Below are 19,767 nucleotides of genomic sequence, written 5' to 3'. Positions count from 1 at the left end.
AGTGTTCCGTCTGAAGATTGACTGAATATTATTTTGTTGAATTCAGTGTATTTTTCCAGCTCTAAACTCTTATTCAATGAACTTCTTTTGAAGCTGTTGTAAGATACCAGCAGAGAACGCAGAGGCTACAAAAGCTGCACACACACAAACCTTTCTGTACTATTTAAATGAGACCTAAGCTGCGTCAGTGATGGTGACTTCCTTGTGTCAGAGTGGTTTAGCTAGTTTTTTCACAATCAAAGTATTTTATTTTCCTTGACGTCACAACTTAGTTATCATTAACAGATTGTCGTGTACAGCAGTGATTTCCAACCCTGCTCCTCCAGAGCTACTGTCCTGCAGATTTCAGCCCCAAAACACCTGCCTGTACTGAACACCTTGATTAGCTGGTTCAGGTGTGTTTGACTGGGGTTGGAGCTGAAATCTGCAGGACAGTGGCTCTCTAATGGAGACATCTGGGCTGTGTTCAGCCCCGACAAAAATGGTGGTGCATTGAACACCCTGTTCTGATGACGCAAGAGTTGCAACTATGGCAGCTGAGAAGGCCATTCTTTGTGTTCTTTTTGAAGAATTTTCAGAGCCTGGTGAAATCGGTATAAATACGTGTTTAATACTGCAATATAGGCTCGATGTTACAGTCACTGCCCTTGCCGTCCAGAATAAAAGAGAACATCCCAATCAAGTGAAAGGCTTTGTGGAAACTGTGGTTCCTAATTATTGTGATCCAACATTTGCCTCACAAACATTTCAGGTGAAGAATAATCCACTTCTTACCTCCGAGACTGTGTTATGATCTATATGACCTTATTATTTTTATTGTGAGTATTAGGCTTATCATCACTGCTGATCACTGTTGTTGTGCTATGTTATTTATAATCAGAGGAGTATAGAGAAGTTTATGAAAGTGTCACTCCACAATACAATAGCAAAATATATAAATATGTTTAGTATTTTTATGTTACATTAATCAGTGTCTAGCACACCTTCCTAAGGAAAGGATATCGACCAGAAGACATTGCAATTACTAAATTATATTTAGACAGACTTAAAGAAGTTCCAGATCTATAATTGTGCTCTTATTATTTTAGTTATTTTGTCTTTAATGTAAATAAATGTGCAAACAATATACTTTGCTCGTTAATTACATTGTGCAAACTGTCTCTTTGATACCGCGTGGTTAATATACATGTTGCTGCTGATTGGGCTGACACACCCACCAAACAAGAGCAAACTTATCTTAAACCCCATTGCACAATGTTTCCAGGAAACATGTCCTTCAAACCGGAAACCGGTAGCAAAGCGGTGCACACCGGTTTGAGATTGAACTTGCCCCTGGTGTACAGGAACACACAAAGGCATGAATGTCTTTAGTATGAATAGTTGTAGTCAATAATAAAGGACACAAATAATATTTGTCTCTGGTAGTGTGTAAATTAGATTTGAAATATCATGCTATATTATCAGATAAATCCTTTTTTTTTTTTGTATGTCATTGTTGGGACAAATTAGGCTTTGTAGACCATTAGATTAAGAACAATTTAATCAAATCAACAAACGTTGAAATAAACATTGCTGTGCAAAAATGGCATCAAGACATAATATGTATATTCTGCCCGACTGATCAGTACACCTATCTATCTATCTATCTATCTATCTATCTATCTATCTATCTATCTATCTATCTATCTATCTATCTATCTATCTATCTATCTATCTATCTATCTATCTATCTATCTATCTATCTATCTATCTATCTATCAGGAAAGAGAAACCCATACAAGTCTTTTCTTGTCATGGTGGTATTTTTCTTTGAATTATTAAGCCCAGTAATGTCCAGAAGATGTTGGCGGTAGTTTTCTTCTGGTCTTTCATCTTTGCTTCAGGAGCTACATGCGTTTGTGCACATACACAAGGGTTTTGCAGTATGGGCAGCGATGCTGTACATCCTTGCAGGAATCCACACAGAACGGAATCAAACAACACGGCCAGATCCTGGACAGAAAACAGGATCAGTTTCATATACTTTTTAACATACTTATATCAGTGTCATGTTGGTTAGTGGTTCATTCATTCAATTCACTCAGCAACTACATATTCACAAAAAAAACTCTTCGCTTTGAGGTGTGCATGTGAACCTCCACTTCTGTACAGATTATTTTGTCCCTACTGTAAGTGGCACATAAAAATAAAATAATGGTCGGTCAGCAGGTTCCTTCTCTAAGTGGCAAAGTGGACCAGAAAGTTAAAAGTCTGTATGAGAATCTGGTGAATACCGTTCTTACCCGAAAATGCCGAGACCTCCACAGATGGCCCACACCAACAGGCCATTGACATATGCATTGAACACCCTGTTCTGATGACGCAAGAGTTGCAACTATGGCAGCTGAGAAGGCCATTCTTTGTGTTCTTTTTGAAGAATTTTCAGAGCCTGGTGAAATCGGTATAAATACGTGTTTAATATTGCAAAATATGCTCAATGTTACAGTCACTGCCCTTGCCGTACAGAATAAAAGAGAACATCCCAATCTAGTGAAAGGGTTTTGGAAACTGTGGTTCCTAATTATTGTGATCCAACATTTGCCTCGCAAACATTTCAGGTGAAGAATAATCCACTTCTTACCTCCGAGACTGTGTTATGATCTATATGACCTTATTATTTTTATTGTGAGTATTAGGCTTATCATCATTGCTGATCACTGTTGTTGTGCTATGTTATTTATAATCAGAGGAGTATAGAGAAGTTTATGAAAGTGTCACTCCACAATACAATCGCAAGATATATAAATATGTACAGTATTTTTATGTTACATTAATCAGTTTCTAGCACACCTTCCTAAGGAAAGGATATAGACCAGAAGACATTGCAATTACTAAATTATATTTAGACAGACTTAAAGAAGTTCAAGATCTATAATTTTGCTCTTACTATTTTAGTTATTTTGCCTTTAATGTAAATAAATGTGCAACCAATATACTTGCTCGTTAATTACATTGTGCAAGCTGTCTCTTTGATACGGCATTGTTTATATACATGTTGCTGCTGATTGGGCTGACACACCCACCAAACAAGAGAAAACTTATCTTAAACCCCATTGCACAATGTTTCCAGGAAACATGTCCTTCAAACCGGAAACCGTAGCAAAGCGGTGCACACCGGTTTGAGATTGAACTTGCCCCTGGTGTACAGGAACACACAAAGGCATGAATGTCTTTAGTATGAATAGTTGTAGTCAATAATAAAGGACACAAATAATATTTGTCTCTGGTAGTGTGTAAATTAGATTTGAAATATCATGCTATATTATCAGATAAACAATCTAATATGAAATGTCTTTTTTTGGGGGGGGGGGGGGAATTGTTGGGAAAAATGAGGCTTTGTAGACCATTAGATTAAGAACAATTTAATCAAATCAACAAACGTTGAAATAAACATTGCTGTGCAAAAATGGCATCAAGACAAAATATGTATATTCTGCTCGATTGATCAGTACACCTATCTCTCTATCTATCTATCTATCTATCTATCTATCTATCTATCTATCTATCTATCTATCTATCTATCTATCTATCTATCTATCTATCTATCTATCCTATCTATCTATCTATCTATCAGGAAAGAGAAACCCATACAAGTCTTTTCTTGTCATGGTGGTATTTTTCTTTGAATTATTAAGCCCAGTAATGTCCAGAAGATGTTGGTGGTAGTTTTCTTTTGCTCTTTCATCTTTGCTTCAGGAGCTACATGCGTTTGTGCACATACACAAGGGTTTTGCAGTATGGGCAGCGATGCTGTACATCCTTGCAGGAATCCACACAGAACGGAATCAAACAACACGGCCAGATCCTGGACAGAAAACAGGATCAGTTTCATATACTTTTAACATACTTATATCAGTGTCATGTTGGTTAGTGGTTCATTCATTCAATTCACTCAGCAACTACATATTCACAAAAAAAAACTCTTCGCTTTGAGGTGTGCATGTGAACCTGCACTTCTGTACAGATTAGTTTGACCCTACTGTAAGTGGCATATAAAAATAAAATAATGGTCGGTCAGCAGGTTCCTTCTCTAAGTGGCAAAGTGGACCAGAAAGTTAAAAGTCTGTATGAGAATCTGGTGAATACCGTTCTTACCCGAAAATGCCGAGACCTCCACAGATGGCCCACACCAACAGGCCATTGACATATGCATTGAACACCCTGTTCTGATGACGAAAGAGTTGCAACTATGGCAGCTGAGAAGGCCATTCTTTGTGTTCTTTTTGAAGAATTTTCAGAGCCTGGTGAAATTGGTATAAATACATGTTTAATACTGCAATATAGGCTTGATGTTACAGTCACTGCCCTTGCCGTCCAGAATAAAAGAGAACATCCCAATCAAGTGAAAGGATTTGTGGAAACTGTGGTTCCTAATTATTGTGATCCAACATTTGCCTCGCAAACATTTCAGGTGAAGAATAATCCACTTCTTACCTCCGAGACTGTTATGATCTATATGACCTTATTATTTTTATTGTGAGTATTAGGCTTATCATCACTGCTGATCACTGTTGTTGTGCTATGTTATTTATAATCAGAGGAGTATAGAGAAGTTTATGAAAGTGTCACTCCACAATACAATAGCAAAATATATAAATATGTACAGTATTTTTATGTTACATTAATCAGTGTCTAGCACACCTTCCTAAGGAAAGGATATGGACCAGAAGACATTGCAATTACTAAATTATATTTAGACAGACTTAAAGAAGTTCAAGATCTATAATTGTGCTCTTACTATTTTAGTTATTTTGCCTTTAATGTAAATAAATGTGCAACCAATATACTTGCTCGTTAATTACATTGTGCAAGCTGTCTCTTTGATACCGCATGGTTTATATACATGATGCTGCTGATTGGGCTGACACACCCACCAAACAAGAGCAAACTTATCTTAAACCCCATTGCACAATGTTTCCAGGAAACATGTCCTTCAAACCGGAAACCGTAGCAAAGCGGTGCACACCCGGTTTGAGATTGAACTTGCCCCTGGTGTACAGGAACACACAAAGGCATGAATGTCTTTAGTATGAATAGTTGTAGTCAATAATAAAGGACACAAATAATATTTGTCTCTGGTAGTGTGTAAATTAGATTTGAAATATCATGCTATATTATCAGATAAACAATCTAATATGAAAAGTCTTTTTTTGGGGGGGGAAATTGTTGGGAAAAATGAGGCTTTGTAGACCATTAGATTAAGAACAATTTAATCAAATCAACAAACGTTGAAATAAACATTGCTGTGCAAAAATGGCATCAAGACAAAATATGTATATTCTGCTCGATTGATCAGTACACCTATCTATCTATCTATCTATCTATCTATCTATCTATCTATCTATCTATCTATCTATCTATCTATCTATCATCTATCTATCTATCTATCTATCTATCTATCTATCTATCAGGAGAGAGAACCCATACAAGTCTTTTCTTGTCATGGTGGTATTTTTCTTTGAATTATTAAGCCCAGTAATGTCCAGAAGATGTTGGTGGTAGTTTTCTTCTGGTCTTTCATCTTTGCTTCAGGAGCTACATGCGTTTGTGCACATACACAAGGGTTTGCAGTATGGGCAGCGATGCTGTACATCCTTGCAGGAATCCACACAGAACGGAATCAAACAACACGGCCAGATCCTGGACAGAAAAAACAGGATCAGTTTCATATACTTTTTAACATACTTATATCAGTGTCATGTTGGTTAGTGGTTCATTCATTCAATTCACTCAGCAACTACATATTCACAAAAAAAAAAAAAACTTTGCTTTGAGGTGTGCATGTGAACCTCCACTTCTGTACAGATTAGTTTGACCCTACTGTAAGTGGCACATAAAAATAAAATAATGGTCGGTCAGCCGGTTCCTTCTCTAAGTGGCAAAGTGGACCAGAAAGTTAAAAGTCTGTATGTGAGAATCTGGTGAATACCGTTCTTACCCGAAAATGCCGAGACCTCCACAGATGGCCCACACCAACAGGCCATTGACATATGCCGTCTCTGTGATGACCTGCTGCTGGCAGTGAGGACATTTCATCTGCCCCGGTACGTCACTCAGATGTGGTTGCACAACTACCACTGTGGCTAATGAAGAGACACATATAGTATGAGCATAAACCTCTAATGTACTATTCTGTTCAGATGCATCATGTGTATGCTGAAACCTTCTAGTGTTTGAACAAAGACTGAGGTAGAGTCTCATTAAACTAGTGCTTTTCTGCTCACCCAGGGCAGGTGCAGTAGACTGGACTGTCTGAGTTACAGTGGACGACATGACCGTGGGCTGTGGGTTATAAACTGCCATTGGAGATGAAAGAGAAAACAAAGCTTGTGATGAAAACCAACAGAACCAATGTCGCTGGTTCTTTTAAACGCTTTAAAATCCTTCAGACTTGAGATCTTAGCCTGTAAACTTTTGGTTTTTATGTTATAGTGTTATACTGAAGTGTTCTAGTTGTCATTTAAACAGAGAGCCTTATAGCACAAGACATAAACACTCACCGATCCCAGGCATTGGTGAAGACTGGACTGTCTGAGTTACGGTGGATGAAGACATGACTGGCCCTTGTGCAACTGGTGCTGGGTAAACTGTTGCCAGAAAACAGAAAAGCATCATCTCCAAATAGTAGCACAACATGAGGTTTAGAACTCAAATACCTTTTCTCCAATTGCAAATTTAAAAAAATTATTAACCCCCCTTCCACCACACACTTTTTCAAAGACAAACATCACAGTTTGACAAAAAAATATAGTATATATATTTTATATATATGTCATGGCATCATGACTGTGTTGTTTTCCTTTTCTATGTTTAGACAGTGGAGGCAGCATTTTGGAATGCCGTAGGACTTCTTTAGAGTATCATTGTGGAATACCGAACCAGTTTCCTTAAACTACAGTCTCATACCACACAGTAAATATCAGTTCTCACCAAAGCCAGGTGACTGGACTGTTTGGGTTACGCTGGATCCCATCACTGTCTGTGTGGGCTGTGGACTGTATACAGAGGCCATTGGAACTGTAAAAAAAGATCATTATTGAATCAATATAGTTAAATGCCTGATAATCAGGGGTCTGCTGACCTGATTGGGTTTGATAGGCAATCTGCGGTGTCTGGTAGGAAATGTTGTTTTGGACCAGTGGTGGTCCAGGATATGGAGGGGGTAACAATCCTTTCTCCATTATCAGTGGATAATCTGCGAATGAGGGAAAACAAATAAGTGTAACAGTTCTACATACTGCAAAGCAACAATAAAATTGAGTGATAGACTGAACAACTGTCAGTAATAATACTAATAATAGAACAACTGACTGCTCAGGGTAGTCAGTATAATGAAGGGCTTGGGCTGTGCATATTTTTGCAATGGCATCAATCTGATCTGGTGACTGGCTCAAAAATATGTTTGCATCAAGCAGGTTGTGTAATTCTAAAGGCTCGTGCCAGGTGAGCTAGGTGAACAGGAATGACATCCTGTCACGTATTATGGACCTCTTTAACAAATGTGGTAATCAAAGCAGTGATTGGTTGGGCATTCAGGTATGTTCTTGCTACACCATCCAACAGCAGCACCTGTTCTTACAAATAATTTGTTAAAATGTAGCTTTTAGTGAACATAAGATTCAACTTGATCACCTGACACTTCACAAACAAGGGTCACAATAGGTTTTTGTCCTTATTGTGAACATCATAATGTTATTAGATCTTTTAATTTTTTTTTTTTTAATTAAATGTTTTACTGCAAAGTGTGCTTGTGAGTCTCTCTTTTTAAACACGGCTTGCTTTGATATTTAGTAGGCCTATCTAATGCAATGACTGTGCTATTCACGTTAAAAATGCGACATAAGTGTCCAGTCTTCATCTCTTAATAACAGGTGATCTGATCTCCTGACAACAGAACCACGATCAGCCAGTTTGACCACATTTTATCTGTCAGCGGTTCATGTTCTGAGTGACAGGTGAGTTAGCAGAATGGGTTTTCGGAAAAAGTTATATTTTTTAATTTGTAAATGTGAACGTTCTAAAAGTGAGGGAGTTTTAACGGTTTTTCACGGAGCTGCCGTTAACTGACAACTAAACACTGCGACAAACTGAACAGACGGCAATGAATAGAAAGTAAGGTGACTCGGGTAAATTAGGACACTTTTGACACTGACATTTACCTGATTTCACCCATCTTCTCTGTCAATAATTTAAGCCTTAGTAACCCAGTCTCAAGATAAATAATTTTTGTAAATAAAATATATTAGCCTACGTTGATTCTTTCAGTTTCAAAGTAAAATGCCCCATATGTGGCACTAAAAAACTCATTTACTTTAATCTGAAACAGATAAACGTGACCCTTTTGTCAACATTTTATTATCTTGGTTCATATCGCGGCAGTTTGGAATTCAAATGGCCGATGAATGGCGCCAAAAGGTTAAAGCCATATACATTTGCAAAAATGTAGTCTTCCAATAAGCCTTTAATAATGCTTTGATCGTTATCTAAATTTTCACATAACAATGATCTATAACCAGGCAACACAAAGTGACATAATCCAAAGTAAAAAATATGATCCCCATATTTTTTCAATCTAAAACACCAAACTTTTTATAATGTGACACTTACCTGTGTGTTTCCGCAGTTGGTGGAACGCTATGGCAATTTTTATGTCCTTCACTATTGATACTGGATGAAATAAGGGGTGGAGCTAAAATTAGAATATTGGTAAGAAGGCTGATGCCAAGTTTCATGTGATATGATGCAAAAGAGACTGAATGGTCGGAGAGCACATGTTCACAAAACCTGAATTTCCAGTGCTGAAATCTTTTGTTTTATTTTCATCCCAGTCAGACTATCCAGTCTCAGACTGCTGACCTTCATGTTCTCTCAAATGCTTGACATAAACACACTAACAAGAGGACTGTAGACGTATGTTTGTGTTAAACTAAGAATAAAAAGAGGTTCAGTTTCAGCCTGTAATGCACATGGTGTTTGTTCAGGGGTTTGCATGTATCCTGGTAACAAATAAACACTCATGTAACTGGGCAGCAATGCACGAGAATGAAACCAGATACATCACTAATGGATGCGGAGACAACAACGTATTTGTCTGTGTGGTTTTAGTGTTTTATTCTGCTGTTCTACAGGACCAATTCATGACATGATCTGAACATTTCAGTCTTGTATAATGATGTTACAGTGTATACTTCTTTGTAAGTGAAGTACAATGAAAACTAGGGTTGAGCAACCACTGAGATGTTCCTCCAGGCAGTGAGGACAGGTAATGCTGCTGGTTAGAAGCTAGTATGCCATCTAATGTTTAGGCAAGGAAAAACATGAATAAAAATAGGTCTTTGCTGCTAAGCACTTGTCCAGGACATTAGTGAGCTGAACTGTGCTGGATGGAGACCCATATGTAGGACATTTGAGGTAATGTGAAGCTGACGAATGTCTAAAAGTTTCAAAGCACAAGATTAAACCCACTGAAACCCTCATAGGCTGGTCCATTTTTCCTCACCTTTGATCTGTGGCACTGCGTTCAAGTTCATTTCATTAATAAGGTATTTTATCAAAAAAACAAAAATGCACTGATCTATATCATCAATTGTTTTGTTGTAAAAATGAAAAAAAGGTACGAAGGCTTTTAGAGTAAAATGTTGTGCAACATGACAATGAAAAGTAAAGCTCTTTAAACTTAAAACATACACATTTTACATAAAAAGTTATGTATATATCAACAACAAAAAGATCTTATATGTCCACGTTAGATTTGTATATATGTCCAAGAAAGGCTAAAACGAAATTCTGTCAAATTCTCCTAATGTTATTGCCAAAGATTAGTTAGAGTGAATTACATGCGTTTGTACATGTAGACGACATTCTTGCAGTTTGGGCAGCGATGCTCTACGTCCTTGCAGGCATCCACAAAGAATGGAATCAAACAACACGGCCAGATCCTGCACAGAGAAACACTGTCTGTCAGCTTGTGTGCATACAGGGGAATAAGAAATGCACCCACAATAATCAGTTTATAAACATAATGGTGGCTCAATCAGACTGAAAAGCCTTTATGTAAACACCTCAATGTGATCCCAGCTAACAGGGAATGTTCTCAGACGTCTGGATAATGTTATCTCAAAGTTAGGAACAAACATTCTTCCAGTAATGTTAATATAATGTTTGTTCAAAATTTTCTGGTCTTTACTAATGTTCTCAAAATATTAGCACAAAACATTATTCAGTACATTGCACATGGAATGTTTTTTCTTGAAATGTTCATCTAATGTATTTTGAATTTTTCAGAATGCTTAGAGAAGAATCAACGTACAAGCAATTTTCTCATAATGTTTGCAAAATGATAAAATGGAATGTTCCCTTAATGTTCACATAACAAAGGCATAACATGTTTTCTTAAAAAAAAAAAAAAAAAAAAAAAATACAAAAATGTTGAGCATTCACGTTATCAAAACATTCTTAGAATTACCATGAATTATTATCACAGTGGTTTTCTCTAGTTCTGAACTCTGAAATTCTGAAGTTTTGTGATTCGGGTTGTAAAGTTTAGGGCAGTGGTTCCCAAACCTGTCCTGGAGGACCCCCTGCCCTGCACATTTTGCATGTCTCCCTAATCAGACACACCCAGTATAGTTCTTGCGTTCTCTACTAACCAGCTGATGATTGGAATCAGGTGAGTTAGATAAGGGAGACATACAAAAAGGTGCAGGGCAGGGGGGCTTTCCAGGACAGGTTTGGGAAGCACTGGTTGAGGGTTTATATAAACAACTTTCAGATCTGAAATCAAATTGGATTCATTCGGACTGGCACACATTAGTTCACATAAACATACTGATTGTACTTTGATTTCAGCTGTAGCAAATCAAGTCAAATCACCTTTATTTGTATAGTGCTTTATACAATACTGGTTGTGTCAACGCAGCTTTACAGAGTCAAACAGGAAAATAGTTTGTCAGTGATGCAAGAAGACAATAACAGAGTCATTTTTCATGTCCTTTTGTTTCTTACATTAAAATGCCAAGGACTCCACAGATGCCCCAGGTAAGCAGGCCGTTGACATACGTGGTCTCTGTGACAATCTGCTGCTGGCAGTGAGGACATTTCATCTGTCCCGGGAAGTCAGCTAGACGCGGTGTCTGTGACACCATCACTACCTGCACGCCTGAGCAGAGAAAAAAAAAATTAAATAATGATAATATTTTCTTTACATTTAGATTAACAATCTTTAATCGATTATCTTGCATCGATGATTCCATGAAAAACCTTAAATGTCCATTATACTTTTCAATGCACAAAAGGATTTTTTTAACGTAAAAAGGTACTTTAGATTATTAAAATATTCTTCACAATAAGAAAAAGTGGTAATTTTAAGGCCTGATCACTGAAAGCCTCTTGGAGGTTGATCAATTGGGTGCTTGTGAGGACAAACATGTTGGTCACCAGCATGTGCTGAGTTTCTAATGAGTAAGACAGATGAAGAGAGAAGTACCCTGACCTGTGGCAGGTGCCGAAGCGGGCGGAACTGATTGAGTTGCAGCGGCTGAAGTCACTGGAATGCTCTGTGGGGGCTGAGGAGGATAAACTGCAGGTACTGGGCCTGCAAAATCTTTGTGATAAAAACTGACAGAACCAGTTTAACTTATCTCACTCAGATGGAAGGAAAAAGGTCAACTCACCTGGTTGAGGTTGGTATGCAACTTGTTGTACTGGGTAGGGTGCTTGGTTACTTGGTTTCACCGGAGAACAAGGATATGGAGGGGGATTTTGATCTTTCTCCATTGTTACAGATCTGTGAGATGAGAAAGAACAGCGTATAAATCCCCATCTCTCTTTCTCCTTCAAAACTCTTTAATGTTATATTAACACAAGATTTTCCATGCATTTACAGCTGGACCTCTCCAGCAGGTCTGCCACAACCTTATGTGTGCCAGGTATTTATTTCAAACCAAGTTTTTAACAGATGAGAAGGATAATTCTGAAAAAGTGCTAAAGTCAACCAATCAAGGAAATTATTGTAGACGTTTCTAGCCCACACTTAGGCCATTACCATATACTCACACGCAAAAAGACTTGTTTATCTTTCTGATGACTCAACAATTAAATATAACACAAAAAGGTTCACTGCCCATCAATTGTAGACAGACTGACACAAAGATAGCAAAACCTTCATCCTTAAACCTCAGAGAACAACCAGAAGTCAACTGTCAACCAAAGTATAGTTATTTTATTACTGTATTCGTCAATTTGAAATACACAAGAACACATACCTGGTCTCTGGAGAGCTGTGGGATGTCTTCTCTTGAAAGTCACTGGTCAAATACAGAGAGAGTACATTAAACTCACAGTTATGACAGCCAGTGATCTACAGATAGAGAGAGAGAGAAAGAGCGAGAGAGAGAGAGAGAGAGAGAGAGAGAGAGAGAGAGGAGGGATATATATTTATACAGAACATTTTGTGTGTGTGTGTGTGTGTGTGTGTGTATATAATAACATGGAAAATTTTATATTTATACTATTTGCTGTGACTGTTCACCGTTGCTTTTAACTTCCCCCACTATTTTAACTGCTTTTTTCCCCATTGTAGTTCACTTTCATTTTTCTGCAGTCTGTTTAAGTCTACATTTTATATTCTATTTTTCTGTTTGTAAGTGAATGAGAGCTTTGTCTCATTAGGTATCCCTGCAGCAGCCTACATTTGTTAAAAATAACAATATCCTTTTAATTTCTTGATTAGCCAAATGTAGCCAAATGTAAATGTTCTAAAATGAACTTGTATTAAATGGATATTTTACATAATTACAATACAGTTTTCACAAATTACATAAGGTTAGCCAATATTGTTATTGTCTTTCTATGCAAACAGAGTACAGAAATAGTTCAGAATGAAAGTAAACGTCTTTTCTAAACCCTCCCTCTGTGTCTCATGTATTTTCAGTTTTTGATCTGTGTATGTAGTTCCTGTGTTTTCGGTTCCCATTGGTCCGGTCTTATCTAAGTACAGGTGCATCTCAATAAATTAGAATGTCATGGAAAAGTTCATTTATTTCAGTAATTCAACTCAAATTGTGAAACTCATGTATTAAATAAATTCAGTGCACACAGACTGAAGTAGTTTAAGTCTTTGGTTCTTTTAATTGTGATGATTTAGGCTCTCTTTTAACAAACACCCACTGATTCTCAACAAATAAGAATATGGTGACATGCAAATCAGCTAATCAACTCCAAACACCTGCAAAAGTTTTCCTGAGCCTTCAAAATGGTCTCTCAGTTTGGTTCACTAGGCTATGGACTCTTTTCACAAGGAATGGACTGAAGCTGGGGTCAAGGCATCAAGAGCTACAAGGAATTTGGCTACAGTTGTTGTATTCCTCTTGTTAAGCCACTCCTGAACCACAGACAGCGTCAGAGGCGTCTTACTTGGGCTAAAGAGAAGAAGAACTGGACTGTTGCCCAGTGGTCCAAAGTCCTCTTTTCAGATGAGAGCAAGTTTTGTATTTCATTTGGAAACCAAGGTCCTAGAGTCTGGAGGAAGGGTGGAGAAGCTCATAGCCCAAGTTGCTTGAAGTCCAGTGTTAAGTTTCCACAGTCTGTGATGATTTGGGGTGCAATGTCATCTGCTGGTGTTGGTCCATTGTGTTTTTTGAAAACCAAAGTCACTTCACCCGTTTACCAAGATTTGTGGAGCATTTCATGCTTCCTTCTGCTGCCCAGCTTTTTGAAGATGCTGATTTCATTTCCCAGCAGGATTTGGCACCTGCCCACACTGCCAAAAGCACCAAAAGCTGGTTAAATGACCATGGTGTGGGTGTGCTTGACTGGCCAGCAAACTCACCAGACCTGAACCCCAGAGAGGATCTATGGAGTATTGTCAAGAGGAAAATGAGAAACAAGAGACCAAAAAATGCAGATGAGCTGAAGGCCACTGTCAAAGAAACCTGGGCTTCCATACCATCTCAGCAGTGGCACAAACTGATCACCTCCATGCCACGCCGAATTGAGGCAGTAATTAAAGCAAAAGGAGCCCCTACCAAGTATTGAGTACATGTACAGTAAATGAACATACTTTCCAGAAGACCAACAATTCACTAAAATTGTTTTTTATTGGTCTTATGAAGTATTCTAATTTGTTGAGATAGTGAATTGGTGGGTTTTTGTTAAATCACAATTAAAAGAACCAAAGACTTAAACTACTTCAGTCTGTGTGCACTGAATTTAATACGAGTTTCACAATTTAAGTTGAATTACTGAAATAAATGAACTTTTCCATGACATTCTAATTTATTGAGATGCACCTGTATGGTTGTGTTAACTTGCCTGCCTTCTTTTGGATTTTCCTGTGAATATTATTAAAGACTGTTTTGGAATCTGAATCTTCTTTGTCGTCCTCATCTTTAAAACTAAGTTGTGACACTCTGTGCAGACAGTGGAGGAAAAAAAAGGAAAACTAATTTTTTTTTATAAACTATAAATTAAATAAACACATAAAACAGACGAATCACATGATGAATAACACAATACATAAAAATAAACATAATGATAAAAGTTATTGTTAAAGCTAGCAAACAAATAATAAATAAAACACCCAACATACTTCTGTTCCTGTCTTGTCTGGACTTTTATGTTGAAGAGTTTACTGCGTGCTGCTCCTGTTTCCTTGCTTGCCTTGTTTGTCGCCATAGTTACCCTTGTTTATTCCCATAGCAACTAATCACTCCCACCTGTCCCTTGTTAGCCCTGGTTTTCTTGTGTATGTATATATACCCCAGTGTTTTCCCATGTTATTTGTAAGGTCTTGTCCTTCATGGCAGGAAGTTTGCTGTTCTCATTCTGGTTTCCGTTCCTGGTTATCCGTGCTTTGTGTTTGGTTCAGTTGTGTTTATTTTTTTAATAAAGCTCACCTGGATCCAGCTCCTCGTTGTTTTTCACCTCACACGTTACACTTCACTGTAACAGTAACCGTCATTTTAGACAATCACACTTTGCCCATCAACATAATCTTACAATGTAATGTCACTTAAATGAATTTGCCCCAAGTCTCTCAAATAACCACAATTTTTTTAAGATTGAATATGATTTTTTTTTTTCGTTGGAACCTAAGATAATTCTGTAAGCCAGGCAGCAGGTTAGGAGGTTCTATATATTTCTATTTTACAACTATACACTTTTTTTTTAACTCACTTGCTACAAACATGTGAAACTACGTTCAAGCTACTATAAAAAGTTATTTATAGTACTTACTGCATTAAATCTGTCCATTGTGCAATGAATATGTGTAAGGAGATAAAATATAAATAAAATGGAAAATGTATTGATTTTTTTAATTAGGATTTCTGCTTTGATATGTTCCAAAATGCTCCAAAACTTTGCATGTGGATGAAGAGATATAATAATATGGATGAATATTTTTTTCAGAAAACCCAATTTGCAATGCGTAGCCTGTCAGATACTAGATACAGATATTACCCTTTTTGTGTGTGCATCAGAACACAAGAACACTGGATGCATCTTAATGGGGAGGATGGTAAGCATAATGTAGACCAAACAAGCATAAATAAAATGGTTGGTCTGCCCTCTTGTGTTCCTGCAAACAGCCAGTGAACCAATTCCACATTCCAATTATTCAGTAAAAATACCTGAGATGAGTAGAGTATCCATTTGTTCAGCTCTGCTTTGTGAGTGCTTAACACTGTAAGACTGACCATTTAATGTCCTTCTTGAGCCCTGCCCAGTCCTGATCTTTTCACTTTAAGCTTCTTACAGTCTGTTCCTTAGTTCCTCCAGTACCTCGAAGTGAACCTGAGATTATTGTTCTCCAAGTTCTTACAAAAAAAATGGATATGAGGCATCAAAGAAAACAACTCTCTTCATCTTCAAGAGGGGTGTGCATGATACCTCACTAAGGAGTATGTTCAAAAGTTTTAGGCAAAACTGGATACTGCAGGCCAGTGGATTCCATATTATCCTCTATTATTCTGAATATTTATATACATTCTGCCAAATCTCTCCTTGAAAAGACACTTAGATTGTTGAGGCAAACACCGCCTAACTGAAGCTTCAGGTTTATGTGTATGACAAGTGATGTTCCACTGCAAAAAAAAAAAAAAAAAAAAAAAACTGCAAGGAGTAGTTTTATATATATATTTTATAAAAACATTAATTTGTATATACAGTCCCAGTGGAAAGCATGTGGCGTCCTCCCAGAGAAAGTGTAATTCTATTATTAAAAATATCTGCCTAAACTATTATTCTACACTTTTGTCAGGTTGTGATTTAATCAATGCATCTGTTCTACAGGATTTCAAAATGATAAACTCATTAACTCCCATATGAAACATACAAATGGATTGGATAGAGATATTGCAACAAAAAGTAAATTAATAGTAAATAGAAGTTAATAGTAGTTGTGTACAGAAGAACAAAAGACATATCTTCGATCACCAAAACTTTGTAATAGGGTTACATAGTGCAAAAATTTATGTTTTTTTCTCAATCTCAGTTTTTGATGGTTCTCTGGTGTAGCATGTGCTACAAACGTTTGTAAATGCGGATGATTTTCTTGCAGTTTGGACAGGTGTGTTTCACATCCTTGCATGCGTCCACACAGAACGGGATCCAACAACAGAGCCAGCACCTGAAAAAACACAGCAGACAAGCTCTAAATATCAGCAGTCTATGAATTAAATATCAGCAATCTGTGCATACTTACATAAAGAACACAAGGCTTCCGAAAATTAACCAGGTGAGCAATCCATAGATAGATTCGATTTCCGTGATGACGTCCGTCATGCAGTGAGGACAGGTAATGCGGCCTGGCGTATCAGTGAGATTCACGACTGCCATCTGGGCAACTGCACATGTACAAATGCATCTATTAAACGCGGAACGAATGCAAAAAGAACAGCTAGTTTAAGCTAGTATTTGCACAGTAAACCATCAGAAGGACTTCCATCAGATTAATAAATAAACAGCTTTAGGGGTTGCAGGGCTGTGCCTTTCATTGTTAGAGATATTTGAGTTATTATAAGTAGATACTCTCTTTAATTCATAGCTTGAATAAAAACATTAGAAACAATGGGTCTTGGGTGCTGAAAACTCACCTATAGGGACCATCATGGGCTGGGCAATGATGGTTGGATCCCCAAACCCATATGGAGGTGGTTGGAAATGTGCAGCATGTGGACCTGTAAAAGAGCCAAAGCACTGGTTGATAACATTGAATTGTTTGATTCCTGATTGTTTGGAATCAAGTTCAGAATTTTCACAAACTACTTGAAGAACGTGTGAAGGTTAGACCCATTTAAACCAGGACATTACTTAAGTTTCAATTGTTCAGTTGCTGATTTAATTGAGTTCAGGATCATTAACATGCTATATTATCCAGTCGTGAAGCTTTGGCTGATGGATGGACATTGTGAGGTTCACCTGCAAAATTTCATTGTTCTGTGAATTTTGAGATGGCCAGGAAACCCAAGGCATCTTTGTTTTTTCTAAAACTTTCATTCTTCTGATAACTTTCAGGATGAATATATATATATATATATATATATATATATATATATATATATATATATAAATATAGATATATATATATATATATATTACAGATTTTCACACTCAGAGATTTCACCTCTATGGTGTATGTACAGAATGTCAGTTAGAATGTTAGTAACAATCTACTGGATTTAAAGGAATAGTTTAATTTTAGTATTAGAGTTCTAAACGAATATGTGGGTGGTTTTGGATGTGACAGCACAACAGGGGACGGCCTTTTCATTAAAATAAATGTTATTATTGATTATGGACTGATATTTGGCCAGAAGCGACAGTTTGAAATTAAAATGCCTTAATGGATTTGTTTCTTAAAAATATGCAGCTTTTCGCTTCACATGACATTAATTGATGGACTAAAGTGGGGTGGATTACTTGACGGCACCCATTCACTGCAGAGGATCCACTGGTGAGCAAGCGATGTAATGATAAATCTGTTCAGATGAACAAAAAAACTTATTGGATGGCCTGAGGGTGAGTACATTTTTAATCATTTTTCATTTTTGGATGAACTATTCATTCAATAGAGGTCAAAATATTGCAACAGTTTCAAATACTATTCTCACACCCACAAATCATAATCTGAGATCACACAAGCCAAAGTCTGTGTTTGTTTTACAGGGAACATCTGAGGTCACAGATTGAAACATCACATATCTGACATCCTTATAACCCCTTCCATAAAACTGATAATACATGTGCAGTTTCTACAACAAAGACCCGTTGAATATTGGCTCACATTTTGGGGTCTGAGATTCGAAAGTCTTCACTAACTTTAATCATCCTGTTCGTTCTTATTAGTATGATTGAAGTGGAAGATCAGCTGACCTGCTTGAGATGGGTATGCTGCCTGCTGTCCAGGGTAGTTTATGGCTGTCTGGTCCATGTGAGGACTAGAATAATGTGGGGGGGTGTGGTCTTTCTCCATTATCAAAAACCTGTGAATGTAAAAACATAAAGCAAGGAATTCTAAAATAGATGTATGTTTCTTTATATTCGTCATATAATTTTCTCTCTTTCCTAATCTTGTTCTGCTCATTTTTCTATGTACATGCCACAAACAGCACACACACTGTATATATGATCATGATGACACTGATTTATCAATTCAAAGCTCAATAACAGATCCCTTATGTACTTGACATATAACAAAAGCATAACCTTCACTTTAATTGAAAAACTGTGAGCACAACACGTACCTGGGAGTCTCGGTATGCGTCGTGCTGCTTCTCCTCTCAATGTACAGTAGGATCTGGATGGCTGTGAGTGTGAGCGGAAGGGCATGGACAGCAGACTAGTCATACATGTGGCCATAAAATTACAGATTAGATAACAGTGGCACTCATTGCATAGACAGGGTTATCTTTATCTGGCTAATAAACATCAGTGGCGACCAGCCTGCCTGTTTTCCAAGACAAGGAGAGAGAATAAAAGCATCATCATCATTTTACCAAGTTATTAAACCAAGTTATTTTTCCACTAGTTTACATACTTCCTGTTAATGTTTAAGCAAATTTTGGCACTATCCATGAACAGGTTACGTAATTGGGGCTAAATCCTAAATGATCACTCAGGAGGGTCTAAAAAGATGGAAACCAGTGGTTGGTTTTTGGCCATTGATAAACTTGTTAGGTAATAGGGCAAATTCATGAATTAACAGGAATGCATATTATGTTTGGTTGTTGAAAATGACAAAATATTGACATTTGATATGCCTCCTGTTTTTCATTATTAATTTTATGTTTAATTTTTAATAAATAGCCTGTTTGTGTAGTACCATATGCAGATTATAAACCACTTAATCGTGTTCTGATTTGATTTAAATGGTTTGAATCCTTTCCTATTATAAGTTTTGTGACCTTACTGCAGACGAGTTCCTCTCTTCCACTTCTTTTGGTTGATGTACACACGCTTTTATTTTGCTGTCAGTTGTACTAATTGCTCATAAAACTTTAATGTGATACTGTACCATTTGAAGAAGTTTCCATTAACCCAGCAAAACAGATGAGTGCGGTTCCATTCTATGCTGATTCATATCACCTCAATTTGAGTCCAGCGTTTCCTGGAATTAATCAGTTATTAACCTTAGTGAACCAACATGATGTCAATTAAAATCCTGACCGAATCCTGACTGTAGAAACACAGAGAGAGGCCAGTATATCCTGGGTAAACAACTTACCATGT

General features: G+C 37.2%; 3 protein-coding genes, 1 long non-coding RNA gene and 1 pseudogene across 4 annotated transcripts; 1 reads left to right on the top strand and 4 right to left on the bottom strand.

Moving 5' to 3' along the window:
* Positions 1–3,385: 3,385 nt before the first annotated feature.
* LOC122146115 lies at positions 3,386–4,190 on the bottom strand. The gene is made up of 2 exons (XR_006160802.1): positions 4,135–4,190; positions 3,386–3,844 (listed from the first exon to the last, which is right to left on the bottom strand). It is a non-coding gene; the product is annotated as an uncharacterized LOC122146115 (long non-coding RNA).
* Positions 4,191–5,471: 1,281 nt separating this feature from the next.
* Positions 5,472–8,704, bottom strand: si:ch211-202h22.7 (lipopolysaccharide-induced tumor necrosis factor-alpha factor homolog). Its single transcript, XM_019074903.2, has 7 exons — positions 8,647–8,704; positions 7,121–7,234; positions 6,970–7,056; positions 6,540–6,626; positions 6,264–6,335; positions 5,978–6,122; positions 5,472–5,679 (listed from the first exon to the last, which is right to left on the bottom strand). Exons 2-7 carry the CDS (start codon positions 7,218–7,220, stop codon positions 5,568–5,570), a joined length of 603 nt encoding a protein of 200 aa, XP_018930448.2. The 5' UTR covers positions 7,221–7,234; positions 8,647–8,704; the 3' UTR covers positions 5,472–5,567.
* Positions 8,705–9,125: 421 nt separating this feature from the next.
* Positions 9,126–12,444, bottom strand: si:ch211-202h22.8 (Lipopolysaccharide-induced tumor necrosis factor-alpha factor homolog-like). The gene is made up of 5 exons (XM_019074905.2): positions 12,303–12,444; positions 11,712–11,824; positions 11,531–11,632; positions 11,044–11,197; positions 9,126–9,977 (listed from the first exon to the last, which is right to left on the bottom strand). Exons 2-5 carry the CDS (start codon positions 11,812–11,814, stop codon positions 9,872–9,874), a joined length of 465 nt encoding a protein of 154 aa, XP_018930450.1. The 5' UTR covers positions 11,815–11,824; positions 12,303–12,444; the 3' UTR covers positions 9,126–9,871.
* Positions 12,445–16,464: 4,020 nt separating this feature from the next.
* LOC109057676 (lipopolysaccharide-induced tumor necrosis factor-alpha factor homolog) lies at positions 16,465–18,924 on the bottom strand. The gene is made up of 5 exons (XM_019074908.2): positions 18,783–18,924; positions 18,412–18,521; positions 17,133–17,216; positions 16,742–16,883; positions 16,465–16,666 (listed from the first exon to the last, which is right to left on the bottom strand). Exons 2-5 carry the CDS (start codon positions 18,509–18,511, stop codon positions 16,561–16,563), a joined length of 432 nt encoding a protein of 143 aa, XP_018930453.1. The 5' UTR covers positions 18,512–18,521; positions 18,783–18,924; the 3' UTR covers positions 16,465–16,560.
* LOC109057635 overlaps positions 18,797–19,767 on the top strand; it is a 37,502-nt pseudogene continuing 36,531 nt past the window's right edge.

This window comes from Cyprinus carpio, chromosome A1 (genome assembly GCF_018340385.1).
Source record: "Cyprinus carpio isolate SPL01 chromosome A1, ASM1834038v1, whole genome shotgun sequence".
Taxonomy (NCBI): domain Eukaryota; kingdom Metazoa; phylum Chordata; class Actinopteri; order Cypriniformes; family Cyprinidae; genus Cyprinus; species Cyprinus carpio.
The sequence above is the reverse complement of the archived record's forward strand: the minus strand, read 5'-3'. Positions and strand labels throughout refer to the sequence as shown.

Bases quoted from the DNA above. Each gene is read 5' to 3' on its own strand.
- si:ch211-202h22.8 (XM_019074905.2), bottom strand. From the start codon at position 11,814: ATGGAGAAAGATCAAAATCCCCCTCCATATCCTTGTTCTCCGGTGAAA. The intron at 11,633-11,711 runs GTGAGTTGACCT...AAGATTTTGCAG, and splicing joins TGCATACCAACCTCAACCAG to GCCCAGTACCTGCAGTTTAT. The intron at 9,978-11,043 runs GTAAGAAACAAA...TTCTCTGTGCAG, and splicing joins GGAGTCCTTGGCATTTTAAT to GATCTGGCCGTGTTGTTTGA.
- si:ch211-202h22.7 (XM_019074903.2), bottom strand. From the start codon at position 7,220: ATGGAGAAAGGATTGTTACCCCCTCCATATCCTGGACCACCACTGGTC. The intron at 7,057-7,120 runs GTCAGCAGACCC...CTTTTTTTACAG, and splicing joins TGCCTATCAAACCCAATCAG to TTCCAATGGCCTCTGTATAC. The intron at 6,336-6,539 runs GTGAGTGTTTAT...CTCCAATGGCAG, and splicing joins TTCACCAATGCCTGGGATCG to TTTATAACCCACAGCCCACG.
- LOC109057676 (XM_019074908.2), bottom strand. From the start codon at position 18,511: ATGGAGAAAGACCACACCCCCCCACATTATTCTAGTCCTCACATGGAC. The intron at 17,217-18,411 runs GTCAGCTGATCT...GCTCTTTTACAG, and splicing joins AGCATACCCATCTCAAGCAG to GTCCACATGCTGCACATTTC. The intron at 16,884-17,132 runs GTGAGTTTTCAG...GTACATGTGCAG, and splicing joins GCCCATGATGGTCCCTATAG to TTGCCCAGATGGCAGTCGTG.